We start from the raw sequence: 19,421 nt of genomic DNA, 5'->3' as shown, positions 1-19,421 counted from the left end.
TGCTGAATAATGTTACGTTAACATAACAAAAAACTGACAAAAATTGAAAAATGTGACAAATCTAACATGATACCGTACTACTATTATGGCTTCCTGTAGACTTTTGCGATATCATTGATTACATGATGTTAAATAAAATATATAAATTATGTCCATATATATATATATATATATATATATATATATATATATATATATATATATATATATATATATATATATATATATGTGACAGAGCACAGGCTCTGCACATGGGGGTGTGGGGGTGTGTGTGTGTTGGAGGCTTACATGCTGAAGGCATTCTGTGATTGTGTAAATGTGGGAGTGATTGGTTGATTGTGTAAATGAATGGGAGGAAAGTGTGGAACGTGACCAGGTGGTGATTGGATAGTTAATTGTCATAGACAAAGAGTGTAGGAGAGGGGTGGAAACTTGTGTGTCGTGATAGCAGTGAGTGAAGCCCTGTGTGGCATGAGTTTATTTGAAACCTTTATAGTTTGTACTTTATGGCCCTCAGGCCAGTCTTTTGTTTGTTAATTAGGTGTTTAAATAAAACTTTCTTTGTTCCTGAACCAAACTGCGCACTTGTTTTTGTGTACAGGACCCCTGAAGATTGGACCAGACAGGCATAACAAGCCCTTTTCAGAACAATAATATAATTCTGTCTCAATCCAAAAATTCTAGATGATGCAAAACTTTTGGCCACAGCTGTGTTCTTTAATAGCTTCTGATTATATAAATATAAATTATATAAATAAATCCTTTTTCAGTATGTATGAGTATGTCCAGTACAAACTGGTGGTCTGGTGCCAAATATTATTCGACAATAAAACTGAGAGGGGATTTAGAATCGTCATAAAATCTGACACTCTTTTTTCTATCGTTTTCCTAATAGTTGTATTTTTTATTTTGTTAACATGTCACATCATACAGCATCACATGTGTTAGACCAATTATTAATATATATATATAACTTTTTATATTTGGTACTATTTAACTATAAGGCTGGCTGGGTCATAATTACAATTTTAAGGAAATCATAGTGCATCACATGTGTTAGACAGTTATGGTAGTTTTTTTAAAAATATAAGGCTAGCTGCTCCGTAATTAAAATGTCATTCTAGTCGAGAACTGGTTTTGCTACACAACCCTTTCTCAGATCAACAGTCAGATCAAGTTGCTAGAAAGCTATGCTAAGACCATCTTGGTAACCCCTCCAGTAAGGAACCAGTATATGTGTGCTCCAATTCCCAACACCAGCAGAGGCTGCAATATCCAGCAGAGGATACCCTTACAAGGCACTAACCGATCTGTCCTGTTCTGTGCCGTTCACCCCTCTCGCTTCATCTGTCCTGAAACTTTATGTAAAAACATTTCAGCTTCAACACTCAAAACCACTCAACCCATGATCTCTGTATCTCACTGCAACATAAAACCTTGCAAGAGAGAGAGGGGAGGAGGGGTGAGAGAATGGGACAGGAGGCAAGAGAGAGGAAGAATTGCTTCACGATTCTTGAAATAGTTTTGTCATTAGCTGTGTTTCGCAGCATAAACACGGATGCATCAGCCTGTACAGCTACACTAAACTTCCTGTTGGAAAACGCCAAGCTAAATATTTGTACACTGTATTTTCTCACCAAAACTAAGCAGACTATGTATAGTAACCCTACAGACTATGCTGCAACCCTTTCACTGCTGTCACACAGACACATACTTGAGAAATGCTTAAAGAAATTGTCTTTTGTATTACTGATATAGCAGTATGTATTGCTTCAAAACAGGAAAAGGTTATGTGACAGAAAAGAATCTGAATCCTATGCAATGTTGCTAATCATAAACTAATTTTTACTGCTTTGCATCCGTTTTTAATGTGAGCGGTCTCTTTAAACAATAATATTCATCACATCTTAAAATACCAAACAGCATATTGCACAGTGCGGTTGCTTTAAGATGGTGCCAACATTGAGAAATGGATGTACACAAACAAAATGTACACATTAAAGTACATTGTAACTATGCATAATAACATTGTAATGATGTGTAAGTGCACATGTCTTTACTAAGTAACTACTATGTAAATACACAGTAATAACAATGTAAAGTGTTACTGAATTAGTACCTTGCCTGCATAATAAAATTTACAATCAAATCAAATCAGGCCCATTGTTATGGGGGACCAGCATAACTACTTGACAATATCAGCTGTTCAGAAGTCATTGCTGCAGTGCTGTATTAGAAGTCTTGTTGATTAGCGTCCTCTGCTTGACTGCATTGCCATTACTGTATCGGCGGTATGCAGTGAGTATGGAGGCACTGGGAGCTGTTACCCCTGTCAGTGGCTGCTATGAAATAAAAGCTGCTTTTCAAATAAAAGAGGAGTGAAAGTCAGTTAAATAAATTGAGCCATTCTCTTCTGCTTCCTGACTCTGTTCCGTTCCAGTGCACACTTGGACTGGAATGATCAGAACTCTAATGCTCACATTCCTCACAAGCTAACGTTTCACATTCATACTCAGCGGCGTTATCAGGCTGCGTGGGGGGGAGGAAAGTAGCGGAAAAATGTAAGCTGAATTCTTGCTGAGCACTTCATCGAAAGAAAAAAATGTAACTATAAACAAGAAGTGTTCTTAAAAAAGATGCAGCAAAAGTTTACACGACAAGAGCCGTTTTAGCGCAAGGAAGGTTTTCGTCACATACAGCACTTATCACTGGTATCGGAAAGTATTGCTGTGACTATTACTGCCCTACTTTATTTTTACATTGTGAGCTCCAGTTACACTCAGCACAATTGTAACTTTCATTTAGATTTGCAAGGGATTGTGTAATAGATCTGCTTTGAGCAGCTGATGAGTCATTAGTACTGATCTCAGCTAAACGCACTAGCCTCTGCACTACAGCTCTTTAGCTGAATGGTAAGATGTCTTTGAACCGTTCACATCCAGCCATCGCCTTTCCATTCAATTCAATAGGCAGAGATGCCAGGTCATTACAGTTGCGGTCCCTGGTTTTTAGTGGTGCTAGTATTTCGAATGAATGAAACACTGTGATTGCAGTGAAGTGTTGGGACACAATGCACCTCAGTCTGAAATTACTCCCAATACGATTACTGTTAATTGAACGTAATATAAAATGCATGCATTTCATTTCCAGTCAACTTATTATAACTTATTATTATTGCATAAGGAAGGGTTTTCTGCAATTGCAACTTGGCATCAATGTAAAGGGCTGTAACCTGAAATTATGGAAATCTCTTCATAGATAAAGGAATAGCCCTAGGATTAAATAAGGGTGCTGCTATGTTATCAGCTGGTTTAACCACCAAATAACACAAACTATGATTACTGAAGTTGAAATGTTTTAGTCTGAATAAAGCTTTCTGTCTAGTATTCTTACTAGTTTAAAATACATGCAGTGCCATTGTATCTGCATTATTTTCCTGTTTTATAGCGCTATAAAAGTTGTCAGAAAGTTGAGGCATGTATGTTTAATCACATTTTTGTTTTCTCAGTCCAATCAAAATGTATTGCACATGCAGAATTAACCTACAGTATTGAGACTGTAGCTTAAATAAATCTTTAGGATTGCAATGTCCTTAACAACAGCAGCAACAGCAATTCACATTTCTATAGCGCTTTTCATCACAAGGATCCCAAAGCGCTTCACATGCAAAAACAAAACAATTAAACCATTAAATTAAAAACTGTCTTATAAAACACAAATGCAATATGAACGCACTTTTTGTTTGAATTACCATACGCATACAGTATGGAGTATTTATGAGGGTTGGAAAAGCTAAATCACTCATTAACAGTTAAGAGCTCTGCAGATCAGTTCAGAGGGAGTTTAAAATGGGACATGAATGGTTTTACAGCACGCAAGCTGCCGTTCTGGCATCTGCAATAAACATAAAGGGAATTCAAGAGGATTCACCTGCGCTGTAAAATGCTCAATAATATCCCGCTGTGGCTTGCTCAGGCAGGATGGCTAATATACAGCACTTCACTGTCTGTCTCCTGACATTCACCATACCATGTGTAGCACATGCAGAGCCAGCATTAAACTCCTGGGGGCCCCGGGCAGAGGGTAAGGCATGGGCCCCTCCCTCCTCCCTCCTCCCTCCTCCCTCCTCCCACCTGCACACTGAACGACTTCCACTGCTACTTTGCTTGGAAAATGATTTTCACATAAGAAATAAAGACATCACTTTAATAATTCAGCATGCAAACTAAAAGATCAGTAGGCCTTAGGTACCTTTGATAATACCAAGGTGATGATACCACTTCATTAACCATGACGTCAAATGAAACAGTGTCATGAACTTGACTGTGCCACTTTAAGGTGACTATGCAGTACTGTTATGAATTTGTATGTTTTTCACTACTCTGTAGATATGATCTAACTTAGCCTAGTGGGGCCTCTCCCATGGCATGGGGCCCAGGCAATTGCCCTAGTTGCTACCCCTAAAATCAGCTCTGGTCACACAGGCTAGTCAGAGTCCCACTGCAATAAAGAGGCACGTCTTTAAAACACTTTCATGAGCATATTTCCATACTTGCTCTGGATAATTGTTCAATAGTTGCATTTCAGAAGGGATGTGACCAATGTGAGCGCATGACTGAAAATGACAACAAAACACATAACCATTTTCCTCATGGTGATTTTATGAAGTTTTAAAAGTCTGCATTTTTTTAATTCTGGTCCTCCTGCGGACGCACAGACCACTTACTTGAATCCCTGTGTGCAGCTTTACCTTTGCCCCCGATGGATAGTTTTGTCATTGTGTTCAGCACTCTGCAGTAAGTCAGTATGTGGATACACCCCAAGCGACTCTGTGAAGAAGTCTTGATTTTGTTTTAAGAAGGGAATGGAAAGGTAAAGCCCTGCACAGAACCCAGACAACAATAAGTGTGTGGCAGAGTGATGAGGTCATTCAATAAAGAGTCATGTGCTGCCCTGGAGCTAACGCTGTACTAGCTGGGGATGAGATTCACTGGGTCTCTGCTCACCGCTGGCTGTGTTCTGAGTATTATAAACCAGACAGTGGCGTTTGATGCCTCACCGCTCTGGCTCACAGACTGCAGCTGCACTCTTCTTCGAGTCAGGGAGGCACACATTTCCTCTCATCCGGGGCACTAATATTTTTACTGCCATACTGGCTTTTAAAACACTTAATGTGGAAGTGACTTGCCATTCAGTGGTACTCAGTTGTAAAGGTGAGGGAAGGACAGATTTTCTTGTTTTGAAATCAACACGTTAATCAATAGATTTATTTAAAACCTGCCGATCAATACTTCTTAAAGCACAGGTATGAAAATCATCTGGCGAATGTGTGTGACCGGTGTATTGATGCGCGTGAGGAAGGTTGATTGAAAAAACAGTAAAGATTTTCCCTTGATCAGATTCACTTCCCCCAAGCAAGGGCGAGAGATGGATTGGATGCATTATGCAGAAACTGGCCTGCATTCTTACTGCTGTGTCATGGAAATAAACTTCAGGGTAGCTTGTATTTAATTGAAAACAGACTCACAGCAACAAAGCCCAGATAATGAAACAGAAAGGAATCTGCTGATATAATTCATACAGCTATGGCCCAAAGTTTTGCATCACCCTATAGAATTAACTAAATTTGCTTCAAGTCAAATGAAACCTGCTGAATAATGTTGCGTTAACATACTGAATTACACACCGCTTTGTAGTTTTCCATATACGAAAACCTGACAAGTGGAATAATGTGACATTTCAAAATCTAACATGAAACACTGTATACTATTATGGCTTCCAGTAGACTTTTGCAATATCATTTTGTAGTTTCTTTGATTACTTGATGTTAAATAAAAGATCTAAATTATGTTCATATAGTTTTTTGTTTTCATTTTTGAATGATGTCTCAATCCTAAAATTCCAGGGAATGCAAAACTTTTGGCCAGAGCTGTCGAAAGTGACTTCTTTGCGTTGTTGTTTTTGTGGGGCAGGTTTTGTTCAAATTGATTTTTGTATTCAGTCACCGGCGCTTCAATGAGATTAATTAAAAAGAACGAACAGTACAGAAAGCCAGACAGCTCTCTCGCCCTTCCTCTGCATCCTCGAGGCTGTGTGTCTGAGACTCATCATCAAGCTCCAGCTTTCTCTTCAGCCAGACCCCTGCACATAATACCATCAGTTTCTTCATTCATAATTTATACGATTCTGCTCTACAGAATGCCAGAAATCCCTCTTTAAAAATCAATGCCTCTAAATGTTTGCTTAATATAAAAAGTGTTGCTTAATTTCATATTGTAACCAGAAAAGTCATTATGAAAATGTACTGCTACAACATACAAGGCTACAGATATGGCCAAAACTTATCGGATTCAGACAAAAAAAAAACATGAACATCATTTAGATCTTTTATTTAACATCATATAATCAAAGAAACTAGAAAAAGTCTACCGGAAGCCATAATAGTAGTACAGTATTTCATGTTAGATTTTGAAATGTCACATTTTTTAATTATCAGTTTTCATTAAGTATATAGAAAACTACAAACCAGTATATAATTCAATATGTTAACGTAACATTATTCAGCAGGTTTCATTTAGCTTTATGAAGCAGAATTAGTTAGTTCTATAGGGTGATACTTTTGGCCCTAGCTGTACACAGTCTACGTAATCTATATAAATGCATGTACAGTCTCTTCTTACAGCTCCCCTGTACTGCTCCAGACTGATGTGTATATGGAAAGTATGATGAATAAATACTGAATATGAAATCAATTACCTTACAGTACACTTTCTGAATAAACTGAATAAATTAAATATTTTGCCTATTTCTGACAGTGTTTTAAATGGTAAACATTGAAAACATTTCACACTTAATGTTATTTAAATAGTTTTGCAGCCGTTTGAGAGAAGGTTTAGTATCATGAAACTATTGACAAAAAAGTACACTATTAAACTACGAAATAATTCGTTCACACTTTGCATTAAGTATCTCTAATTACTGTGTATTTACATAGTTAGTATGCATAGTTACAATGTACTTAATGTGTACCATTTTTTTGCATGATATAACTCTAATCCTACCCCTAACCCTTTTCTAATACAATTATGTACTTACATATATTGTGCAAAAACATTGACACAAAGTACATTGTAACTATGCATAATAACATTGTAATGAAGTGTAGGTACACATGTAACTACTATGCAAATACACACTAATTAGAGACATGTAATGTAAAGTGTTACCAGTAATAAAAAAAGGGCGTCTAACGTCTTCTGTAAGTTTTACGGTTGCTTGTTCAATAGGGTGTGCGTGTGGAAATTAAAACAGGCTTCTGCATGCTACGCGTGTGTGTGGAGCCGAGGATGTGTTCATTATTTTATTTGAATTTAAATTCATTTTAATACAACTGCAGCACCGCTACAGCGCGTTCTCCTTACCCGCTGGAGCCTGATGGGAAAATAAAAAGCCTTTCGAAGGATTTTCATTTCTCTGGGTGAAGAACAATCACACGGGAGGAAGGGATTTTGCTTGTCAAGTTCTTGAATTATGGGATGCTCTGCTTTCTTCTGTCAGAGGCCTTTCTCAATTTGATTCCATTTTTGTTTCATGCTCTTAATTGTCCTAAACTGCCTCTTTATTTAATATAAAGTCCCAGCCTTGCTTTCACATATCTGCTTCTCTTAATACATCACATCTAAACCGCCTGTCCCCATACAGCTTCTGTAGCGCTGTGCTCTCCCTAGAAATCTGAAGGCTGCCAACTGTTGTATCTCTGTCCAACTTCTCGAAAATGAATGCTAAGATTGTTCTTAAAATAACCTGAGTGTCTTTAATCTGAGCATTCAGGGAAGCTGTTGATAGGTTGAAACGGGTTACAGTAAACCATAAATCACCTGCATCTGGAGGCCTGTTTAGAAATAGTGCACTAAGCAACTGACTGAACTGCTCCCTCCCTCCCCCTAAGAGAAAGGGTGCTCCCTCCAGTCTAGGACAGGCTTGAGGCATGGAAACTGAATTGCTCCCTCACCCCCTAAAAGAAAGGGTGCTCCCTCAGTCCAGGGCAGGCTTGAGGCATGGAGACTGAACTGCTCCCTCACCCCCTAAAAGAAAGGGTGCTCCCTCAGTCCAGGGCAGGCTTGAGGCATGGAGACTGAACTGCTCCCTCACCCCCTAAGAGAAAGGGTGCTCCCTCAGTCCAGGGCAGGCTTGAGGCATGGAGACTGAACTGCTCCCTCCCTCACCCCCTTAGAGAAAGGGTGCTCCCTACAGTCCAGGGCAGGCTTGAGGCATAGAGACTGAACTGCTTTCTCCCTCATTCCCTACAAATTATTTTTGTTAAAATATGAGAACAGAAAGTCTGGAGAAGAACTAAAATATCTATTATTATTATTATTATTATTTATTTCTTAGCAGACGCCCTTATCCAGGGCGACTTACAATCGCAAGCAAATACAAATACATTCAACAAACAGCAAAAATCTGAAAACCCTGGCTGATGCAGCAGTGCTTTCTCCTTCTCAATGAGTCTGCATCTACCTCAATGAGACTGCATGTACCTCCTTCTCAATGAGACTGCATGTACCTCCTTCTCAATGAGACTGCATGTACCTCCTCAATGAGACTGCATGTACCTCCTTCTCAATGAGACTGCTTGTACCTCCTTCTCAATGAGACTGTATCTACCTCCTTCTCAATGTGTCTGCATGTACCTCCTTCTCAGTGAGACTGCATCTACCTCCTTCTCAATGAGTCTGCATGTACCTCCTTCTCAATGAGACTGCATGTACCTCCTTCTCAATGAGACTGCTTGTACCTCCTTCTCAATGTGTCTGCATGTACCTCCTTCTCAGTGAGACTGCATCTACCTCCTTCTCAATGAGTCTGCATGTACCTCCTTCTCAATGAGACTGCATGTACCTCCTCAATGAGACTGCATGTACCTCCTTCTCAATGAGACTGCATCTACCTCCTTCTCAATGAGACTGCATGTACCTCCTCAATGAGACTGCATGTACCTCCTTCTCAATGAGACTGCATCTACCTCCTTCTCAATGAGTCTGCATGTACCTCCTTCTCAATGAGACTGCATGTACCAGTGTGTTGAAGCAAAACAAGAGATCACACAACAGCTCGTTGCGGGACATCTATCATGGCAGCCGACAGTCATGAAAACAAACAGTTAGCAGTAGATGGCGCCTCAGCAGTGATTTCAAGGTCTTCTTTGCCAGACAGAGCAGGAGCATTTTTTCATGTTTACCTCTCAAGTCTCACTCATTTTAGGATTCACAAAAACTTGCAGTGCCATGGCGTACCATTCCCAGTCTGCTACTAAGAGGTTCAGCTGGAATGCCTTTCGTATCGGCCCAAGTATCTTAATGTTGCAAATTAGAATAAAACAAAAGCCAGATGTCGGTTCTTGGTATGACCCAAAATACTAGTTATTGGGCATGTTTTGCTTGCATCTTAAGAACATAAGAAAAAGAACGAGAGGCCATTTAGCCCACCAGTGCTTGTCCTGTTCCTAGTAGCTGGTTGATCTCAAAACTGGGGTCTTCATGATTCAGTAAACAGCATGTATGGGTCGCCCATTCCACACCCTCTTTGTATAGAAGTGTCACTGATCCTCTGTCCTGAACCTCCATTTCATTTCCAGTTGTGTGTCCTCCAGTCCTGGTTTCTGTGATGTGTTTATACTATTGGCTAGGCTTAAAATCGCATGGATAAACACTGTTGTTACCAAGCTACTGCACCCTAGAGGGGAGAACAAGACCAGCAACTTCACTAACTGAGGAGCCCATAGATAAATACTTATTTCTGCAAAGGATACCTATTGAAATACTTTATAACTCATCACAGCATCATGATTGCATCACCACTATGCAGTGATAACGCTCTTGCAAGAAATCGTTTTGTAGTGCCTTGTAAATAATTCATTTCAATAGACTTGTTTTTAAGTGGTTGTTTTACGTTAGGTTTATGAGGATACAAGACAAAAAAATTATTGCAAAAAAAGAGCTCTGTGTACATAACATGTGCAATAAAAAAAAAACGCTTTCCTGTTCCGTGAACTAAACGACAACAGTGTTCTGTAACGATATAATTTAGGATGCGTCATCTAGGAGTTAGAAAATGTCTAGTTTTTTTCACAACCCGAACGGCGAAACGCCAAAAACTAGCACTTATCGCTCCTGTTCATCAGATTAGTCAGCCTGCCGCTGGTATTATTCAAACCTGGAGATCATTAAAACAGGACGAGGCAAAAGTCAGCATGCAGCTACCGACACCCACAATAAAGCAGGAAATCCACAAGCATCTATGGAAGCTGCTGCGGATCATCAATACATTACGTTTAGAAACAAAAATGCTATTCCTCTTCCTTAATTATAAGATCCGCTACCTTCTCTGAATTCAGCTGTTTAATTCAGGTTTAAAAAAATATTTTCTGCTGTACTTGTTATATAAACATGCTCTAGGGATGTCCTCATTCATGGACTGTCCTCTATTTAAGGGACGATTGCTGTGGTGTGTTACTAGGTAATAATGGAGACAACAAAGCATTATTTGAACAAGGGAGTTCCATTATTGCTGAGGAGCACGGCAATGCCATTATCACTGTTATAATACAACTTTCTAATGGGATGTATTTATTTCCCTTTGCTTGTCTGAATACATGTAGTTTATTATAAGTTCACTTTTTGAGAGGAGTGCTCAAGCGGCCGTGTGAAGCGTTTATAATTCTGTATATATAATTCAGCCATGCTTTATTTGTCGTTCCATTATTGAGTAATAACAAAACAGCTGACCTCCATATACAGCAATAGGAGCACAGTGCCCGGACGTTGTATCATTCTATAATATAAGAATGATTTTCTCCATCAGGCTTTGACATGCACTACAGCATACTCAAACTCTCATTTGGTTTTCGTGTACAATGCAAGAGCCTAACACCCAGTGCATCTGTTTTCTTGAAACTGTTCGACACAAAGAAACAATCAATAAAAACCATTAGGAAAGAATTGATTCCTGGTGTTCGTGGACACTGCCAAGTGCAGTTTAGCTGTACTAAATTTCATCTGCACTTTGTGATCACTGCTGCAATGTAATAGCTCCTTATTTTGTATCTGTTTTGCTCAGCTTGCTTCTCAATGTTTCGGTGTCGTTATGTTTTATATGGAGTTTTACTGTTCGTTTCTTTCTTTCTCATTCCTAATAGGCAAGAATGGATTTTTCTTGTACTTCTAATGCATACTGTAAAACAAGAGCTTCATTTTGCAGATGCCCCGCAATGGACATGTTTGTTTGGATATTTAAAGTATCCGTGTACAGCTATGGCCAAAAGTTTGGCATCACCCTATAGAATTAATTAGGTTTGCTTCATAAAGTCGAGTGAAACCTGCTGAATAATGTTATGTTAACATATTGAATTACATACCGCTTTGTAGCTTCCTATATACTTTACGAAAAGCTGAAAAATGTGACATTTCGAAATCTAACAGGAAATACTGTACTACTATTATGGCTTCCGGTAGACTTTTTGCGAGATCATTTTGTAGTTTCTTTGATTACACAATGTTAAATAAAATATCTAAATTATATTCATATAGTTATTTTAAATGATGTCTCAATCCTAAAATTCTAGGTGATGCAAAACTTTTGGCCACAGATGTACTGTATAAAAACAGGGATGGAGTTAAGACTCCTATTGCATAGCACTTTCACCCGTTCCAGGTTTTACTACAAGCTTGATTCGTCACAGTGTATCAGTAACAAGTCTTATTAAACTTATAGTGAAACCAGGAATGGCTCAAACTGCTATGCAATGGGAGTCTCATTTCTGTCCCTGAAAAAAACAATGTAGTAATTGAGCTCATTTTGGGTCGAGTGTATTTTGCAGATTTTTAATAAAAGCGAACCTAAAATCACTTGCTCTTACCCATTTCATGTTTTACAGTATCTAAAGCTCTTATAGTTTTGTAAAAGCGAAATGATTCAGCATCTTTCACCCTAACCTTTTTCTAAAGTCCACAATCAAACTGTAAAATGACATCAGCCGACATTCCTACTGATTTCAACCCTTTTTGTTTTTACAGTGGTTTTAATGGGACCAGTGTTGTACAGTATCAGCAACTGGGGTTTCTTGATGCAAGGGTGATACAGTCAGAGATTAAGGAGTTAACAGTGGATGGCATAACTACAGCCCTGTAATACAAACACAGCCACACGCACACACACAATAACCCAGCCGCATAATAGGATTTGAGGGACAGATACTAAGAGCGCTGCACTGCATGTCTGAGCTAAGAATACGAGCTGCCATCTATCCCACAATCACGTTGTATTAAGTGATTTATACAGAAAGCATTCATGCCAAATACATTCTGACATAACCTGATATATTTAGACTGTTTACAGTATGCAGTGTGAATAACAAATATGTTATAAAATATTCCAAACTCTTCAATTGCACACTAAGTATATCTATTTTTTTTTGCACCAAGGAAACTCACATGAAAGGCTAGATGTTTGATTTTCATAATCTCACACTTTATGGTTCTCACACTTTATTTATCCCAGTGCCAGTAGCTAGATCTGCTGCTGTTTTAGATCAATTGGATCAGCCCCTCTGTTTTGAATATACCATTATGTGTTGCTTCATTTAGTCTGTTTGCCTGTCTTGGTATGAATTTCAATATGGGCTTTCAGTTAATGATGCCATCCATAAACCGTACTCAATTTTATCCTAAGTTCACCGGACCTTGTTGGCTGTCCAGTTGATTTACATGCCCTCAAGGAAGCAGGTATATCTGCAGGGAAGCTTCCTCTGTCTGGAAACCAGCTCTGTAAACCAAACGAGCGTGCTTCCACTTGCAGCGGCAGGGGGTTATAAAGCAACTACACCGCAACTGAGCTGCATCCAGGGTTAAAAGAAACACAAAAATCTGTTCTGTAAGCACGAGTTTGAAAAATCGCAGAAATCTTTTTTTTGTAGCTACAGCTGCAGCATTTAAATGCTCCGCTTAAAAGTATAAAAACAAATGCTTAAACCCATATGAGGTGTTCCTTTAAGAGCTACTGGAAAATGTGAAGGGGGATGCAAAATTCATGGCCACCGCTGACGGACTGCACATCAGTATATTAATAACCCATTGAGTGGGGACATCTGTTGCTGGGGGATAGACACACAGCTAGAGATAGAGTGAAAGCAGCACAAGAGCGAAAGATAATAAACCAGAGAGTCCGGGGGGGGGGGGGGGGGGGGGGAGAACAGCAAAACAACAGCATCACAGACTGGGGGGAAAAGAAAGTGCCCACTAACCTCTCACTCGGGTGGGGCAGCAGCCACACTTTGCCAGGACTTTGCAGAAAAAGTGTTGGCACGCACAGCCCCTGTGGTGGTGCCCTCCTGCCTTCATTCTTTCCCTGGGATAAGAACACAGAGTCTGCTTCTGCTCATGGCAAATCCACAAGAGCAATGATAATAATCCCCCAGGGTAATACAATACAACAAAAAATAAAAATAATACAAATAACAACAACAACGCAGGTCCAGAAAGCAAGGTGTGTGTGTGTGTGTGTGTGTGTGTGTGTGTGTGTGTAAGCGAGAGAGGCTAGCCCAGAATTAAACACTGTCTCTGTCTTCAAGTAAAAGCTCCAGACCCTTACTACTCTCTCTCTCTCTCTCTCTCTCTCTCTCTCTCTCTCTCTCTCTCTCTCTCTCTCTCTCTCTCTCTCTCTCTCTCTCTCTCTCAGCTGCTGGAGATATCAGTGTGTGTCTGTCTGTGCGTGAGAGAGAGAGAGAGAGAGAGAGAGAGAGAGAGAGAGTGGGTGGGAGGGAGGTGGAGCTTGGAGCTGTCGGCTCTTCCATCTGTAGATCCCTCCCTCTTGCCTTGCTTTCTAAATCCTTCCCCTCTTTCTCTGTTTTGGATCAAGTGCCTCTGTGTATACACTCCATTTGAATACATTTAGTTTAATTCATTGATTATGAAGGGTGTCAGGGACAGCAAAGAGCAGCAGTCACAATATATATTAAAGGTAGGAACATTTATTAAATTCTGCTGGAGGAAACAAAAAGACTATCCACAGTGCTGAGTCGTACTGTAACCGAGAGGAATGAAAGTAATTATGATGCTAACTGATCGCTAACAGTTATTTTCTTGGTTTCCTGATATTAGCTGTAATTACACCTCTGTGAACACTGACTCAGTCTTTCTATCCGCTCCATTTAAAGCAATCTTTAATGTAATGCATGCTTAGTTCTTGGCTCAGCAGGACCCGTTTAAAACCTGGAGCAGAAACAGCTCAGGGTATACACTCCAAAACACAGCCTGCTGGACCACCTGGATTCTGGTATCGCTAGAACCAAACAACTCAGTAATATATTCTGAGTTATCTTAAGCACTCTCTCATTTTGTAACATTTACATGATTTTTTTCTCCTTTCAAAAAATAGGAGTTGATTAAAGACTGGACACATGTAAGACCTATATAGCGAATGGAAGGTTTCTGTAACGATACAGAATTATAAATGAAATTGTATACTTCAACTGTTTCATATTGTACAGCTATGACCCCAAATTTTGCATCACCCTATAGAATTAACAAATTTTGCATCATAAAGTCAAATGAAACCTGCTGTACAATGTTACGTTAACCTATTGAATTACATACCGCTTTGTAGATTTCCATAAACTCAACAAAAAACTGACATTTAACATGAACTTTCATAGTGGGCCACCATCACAAAGCACTTTACAGAGGTAGGTTGTGAACTGTGCAGAGTCACTTACAATAGGACGTTGATTTAACATCTCATCCGCAAGATGCAGCACAAGGAGGTTAAGTGACTTGTTCAGGGTCACACACAGTGAGTCAGTCAGTGGCAGAGGTGAGATTTGAACCAGTGACCTTCTGGTTACAAGCCCTGGACTTTAACCACTGGACCACACTGCCTCCTAATTGTACTACTATTATGGCTTCGAGTAGACTTTTGCAATATCATTTTGTAGTTTCTTTGATTACATAATGTTAAATTAAAGATCTAAATTATGTTCAGATAGTTTTTTTTATTATGTCTCAATACTAAAAGTCTAGGTGATGCATATCTTTTGGCCACAGCGTAAGTTGCCAGTCCTTTACTTTGCTGCTCTGTCTAGCATGATAGATCCATTGGCCTTACCACAGAAACACACAAACATGCTTTCTATGCAAAGGCTGATCAAATGATGGACATTTGACAACAAGCCCATTATATTGCTCCATGCCGTCAGTAAATTACTTTGACACTCATTTTACCGTCCTATTCTGCAGAGCGCTGGCCACTTCTAACATATACATTTTGAATAAATCCTAATCTTAGAGGCCTGCTAATGCAAATCGCTGTGTGAGAGTAATACAACGCATGCTGCATATTAATGTCTTTATTTTTTCAATGCTTTTCCATTGCTTTATATGGGGAAACAGTGGCACCTCATATGAGGTCGCCATGCAATTGCGTCTTCCACATGTTCCCATATAAAAGACTGGAAGAGTTTTGTTTCCATGCCTATATAAGGTCACCATGCATGAAAGGGTTAATGGTGTGATCCCTTCTATAATCCACAACCTGTCTATTCTGATGTGCAAGTCTTGTCTGCTTAAAATCAACGTAAATCTGACTGTGGTCAAGCAGTCGTGTGGCTTTTCTTTCTAAATTAAGTATGTTGCATGGAAAAAGTCAAATAAAACCACAACACAAATGCTTGAATTACTGGGTATACCTGGACAACACATCTACTGCATGTACTGTAATAGAGTTTTTCAAAGTTTCTAAATAGCTTGTCATTTTTGTGGGTACAGTTAGATTTTACAATACCTCTGTAATCCAGCACACTGTACAATCCGGTCCCAATCGATGCTGGATTAGACAGGTCTAACTGCAATAACTGTTATTTCTGGGAATTCAGTATGATAGAACAATTTTGCATCAACTGAATATTTTAGTAAGAATTCTGAATAAAAATAATTCAAAACGTAATAGACTGCCCAAACGATGTGCGCAGAAGCCTTTACATACGAATACATTTGCCAGCCAAGTATATTGATGCCTTTACACTGCACTGAGTAGCTATCCTATAACTAGTATCTCAAACAAAGCATTTCAGAGTTAGCAGTTCAGCCCAGGGCATTATTAAAATCCTGCTTGCCTATATCACAGAAGGTGCTATTGTGTCTCTATCACACACAAAAGCTCCAGTATGTGTGTGTGTGTTCATCTCATTCAATCAAGCTGGAAGATTACATTCACTCAAGATTAGAACTGGAAGATTACATTCATTCAGCCCTGTGCTGTTGAACTACTGATACTGATACAATGATCTGAAAAGAGGCCCCAGGCTAGTGTGATGAAGGCTGCAGTTTGTCTGTTGTACCAGTAGGCGGAGCTCTCCTCAGGCTCAGCACTGCAGTATTCCATTAAGATCAATAACTATTCACAAATCAAACTCTATTTGTTGCAGGTAACTCAGGAATCAGAACCAGACAGGTTATCAATAGAGGGGGTTTGTGGGGTTCAAAGATCCCAAAGTGTTGAGGGATTTAAAGGCCCCACAGTTCAAAAAAACAAATGTCCGCACTTTAGCTGAGGATAATAATCAAATCAGGTGTAATGCTTATTGTCCAGCAGGTGGCGAGGTGGAGTATTGAATAACGCTTTTTTTTTTTTTTTTTTTTTTTTTAAGCATACCTTTTTTCTAGGGCTGGGCACCAATATCGATATTTTGATATGATATGGATATCGTCCAGTTCCATATTGCGATATCGTGGGATTAAAAATGAATAATTCACGTACACTCGCAGAGACATATTCACTATTATTAATGTATTTTTAAAATGTGAGCTTGCGGTATTATAAATGAGATGTTCTTTTTAAAACATCAAAACACATCTCAAAATAATCGGCATGACACCTACTGAATAATTGACAGGTGTCAAGGAAGAATTTACACGCAGCAGCTGAAGATTCAGTTACTCCCGGATTGGCAAGAAAATGAACAACCTCGAACAAAGTCTGTGCGCAGTGAAGTATAGAAATATTTCGGTTTTGAGGTGGCTGATGACAGAATAGTGAAACAATATAACAAGACCTTGTTTTTCACCATGGATATCGTGAAGCAAAGTGAGTTTAAGTGAGTCATTGCTTTTTATATGTGAATATCTGTTAACGTCTATGTACAGGGTGATTAAAGTTTACCACGTCAATGCACCATGTCTCACAAACTTACTTTCTAATCACCCTGTATATATGTTTGATATTGCAATTGTGTTATTATATTTTTCTGTGTTTATTATCGAAATACGTGCGCGACATCGATATGCAATTTCCATATCGTTGCCCATCCCTCCTTTTTTCATGTCATTTAAATGTCTCTCAGTTCTTGTATTTCTTATTGCGTATCCCTCGTGGCTTCTTGAATGGCATTAGTCATTGTTTCTTGTTTTCTTTTCCAGGAGATATGTGTAATATTAAAATAAAGATTGGAAATGGGTTTAAATAATGCAGCAGGGCGTTTAAAAGCTTTTCATAATGGCATGGTAATGAATCGTGCCGCATGAAGCCCCAATGAACACGGCTGGATTTTCCCCCAGATAAAATAGTAATGAAGCCTGAATTATAAATGCAGTGAAGGAATAATTCCTTCTAAACCCATGAGGATGTCAATGGAGTCATTTTCACAAATCATTTCAGTCCATCTTTTGAATAGCTGAATAGCAAGTGAATTAGTCCCCTCAAAAATACACAACCAGGAGCACAGAATTCCCATTTCTAAAAGAATAGTGTAACTATGCATATTATATATCACTTAAAAATAAATACAGCAAAAGCTTGCATTATTGACGCACTGCCTGTTACACTGCATTTATGAACCTGGCAGTCGGTTTAGTTTGCTTCTGGTAAATGATAGAGCTGCACGATTTCGACACCAGCTGCATCAAAGAGCAGAAATATTTCAGCTAAAGATCGCTCTGTCCAGCACATTAAAGGAGACATTTCACGTGTCTGTTGTTATTTTTACATTTATTTAAGTTTTTATTCTGTTTGATAAAATAATATAATGTCTTAAAAGGGGGACATTTTCAGGTACGCATTTAAATATTTAGCAACACGTTGTATAATGTTGTATAATTACTCTAGAGAAAATAACCGATTTTCAATGTGACAAATCTATTTTTTCTCTGCTTTAATAAATATTATATTAGGTTTAATTGTGAAATGTCTTGAAATACCAATTTTTAGACAGGCCATTTTTTTTACCTTGAACAAAAATATGCTACGAATCACTGAGCTCCCCAATATGTCTCTGTTCATTTTGACATGAAGGGCCATATTTTAAAAACATGTACTCCAATCTTTAATGAAGTCCTATTTTTTTAAAGTGTTAAAACACGTGTTAATTTGACAAAGTCCTCTTAAAGTTTTGTAACATCCACATGATTTTTTTCTCCTTTCAAAAAATAGGAGTTAATTAAAGAAGAGAGGAAATAATCAAGGCTAAATAACCGAATCGATCATTTTTGCAACCTTCAACCTTGGAAACGAAGGGCTAATGAAATCCCACTTTCTTTTTAAATCCTGGTTCAAGCAATCTTTCTCATCACTCTAAAATATAATGCATGAAAACCTCTTCTGCGTGCTCTGTGTAATTGCAGAGGAATGCTTGTGCTCTCTTTGAGAACCCCAGAGATTAATTTCAGAGTGATTTCAGAGATGGTGCCCCCACCTAACACACACACACACACACACATTCACTCACTCAAGCAGATGTTACCCTTCAAAACATCAAACAACGGATTACAAAGATGATTTGCACAGTATTCATGTCACAATATTTATATAGTGCAGCCCCTTCAGTTTGCACTATACTTTGCAAAGCGGCCCTGACACCAACACTGGGGTGAAAACACTTTACATTGAGTGTCTCTTATTACTGTGTATTTACATAGTAGTTACTTAGTAAATACACAGTAATTACACATAATATTATACGTGGGTAGGAGAAAGCCACATGGACTGATGCCTTTGCTAGACTGGAGTAGACATCCCCTATCCACCCTCCAGCCCTCCCTCATCTGAACAGAATCCAAATCAAGTCATTAAGGAGAGGTTTGATTCGTGAGCTAAACACCAATTAAGGCTAACTACTGTTTGGGAACACGAAGAAACCCTGGCTACCAGCCAGTCTGTGCTATCAGCATGGCCCCAGTGCAGGGCTTCACACGGCCCCCTTTCTTTTGTTATGGAGAGGGTGGATTAACTGTATCACTCCCTGCAACCAGCAGCCCCGCCATTCATCTGAAAAGCATCGCTAAGATCAGCATGCATCGATGGACGTATGAATTTTAAAGGGAATTTGATTGATGCATTGAGTTGGAAAGTAGCCAACAGCTCTTCTGTTTTAGAAA

The 19,421-nt window shown here is 38.9% G+C and overlaps 1 protein-coding gene across 3 annotated transcripts in view; it reads right to left on the bottom strand.

Moving 5' to 3' along the window:
- Positions 1-19,421, bottom strand: part of LOC117400904 (rho guanine nucleotide exchange factor 25) — an 85,020-nt gene that overhangs the window by 47,516 nt on the left and 18,083 nt on the right. Inside the window, exon 1 of one of the 3 annotated variants that reach the window (XM_034001258.3) lies at positions 13,301-13,678. The exons of the other annotated variants lie outside the window; for them this stretch is intronic. Within the exon in view, the coding sequence (XP_033857149.3) occupies positions 13,301-13,397 (97 nt within the window). The 5' untranslated portion in view covers positions 13,398-13,678. Of the gene's footprint in view, positions 1-13,300; positions 13,679-19,421 lie in introns of those variants that run through there. 3 annotated transcript variants of the gene reach the window in all.

Source organism: Acipenser ruthenus, chromosome 45 (genome assembly GCF_902713425.1).
Source record: "Acipenser ruthenus chromosome 45, fAciRut3.2 maternal haplotype, whole genome shotgun sequence".
Taxonomy (NCBI): domain Eukaryota; kingdom Metazoa; phylum Chordata; class Actinopteri; order Acipenseriformes; family Acipenseridae; genus Acipenser; species Acipenser ruthenus.
The sequence above is the reverse complement of the archived record's forward strand: the minus strand, read 5'-3'. Positions and strand labels throughout refer to the sequence as shown.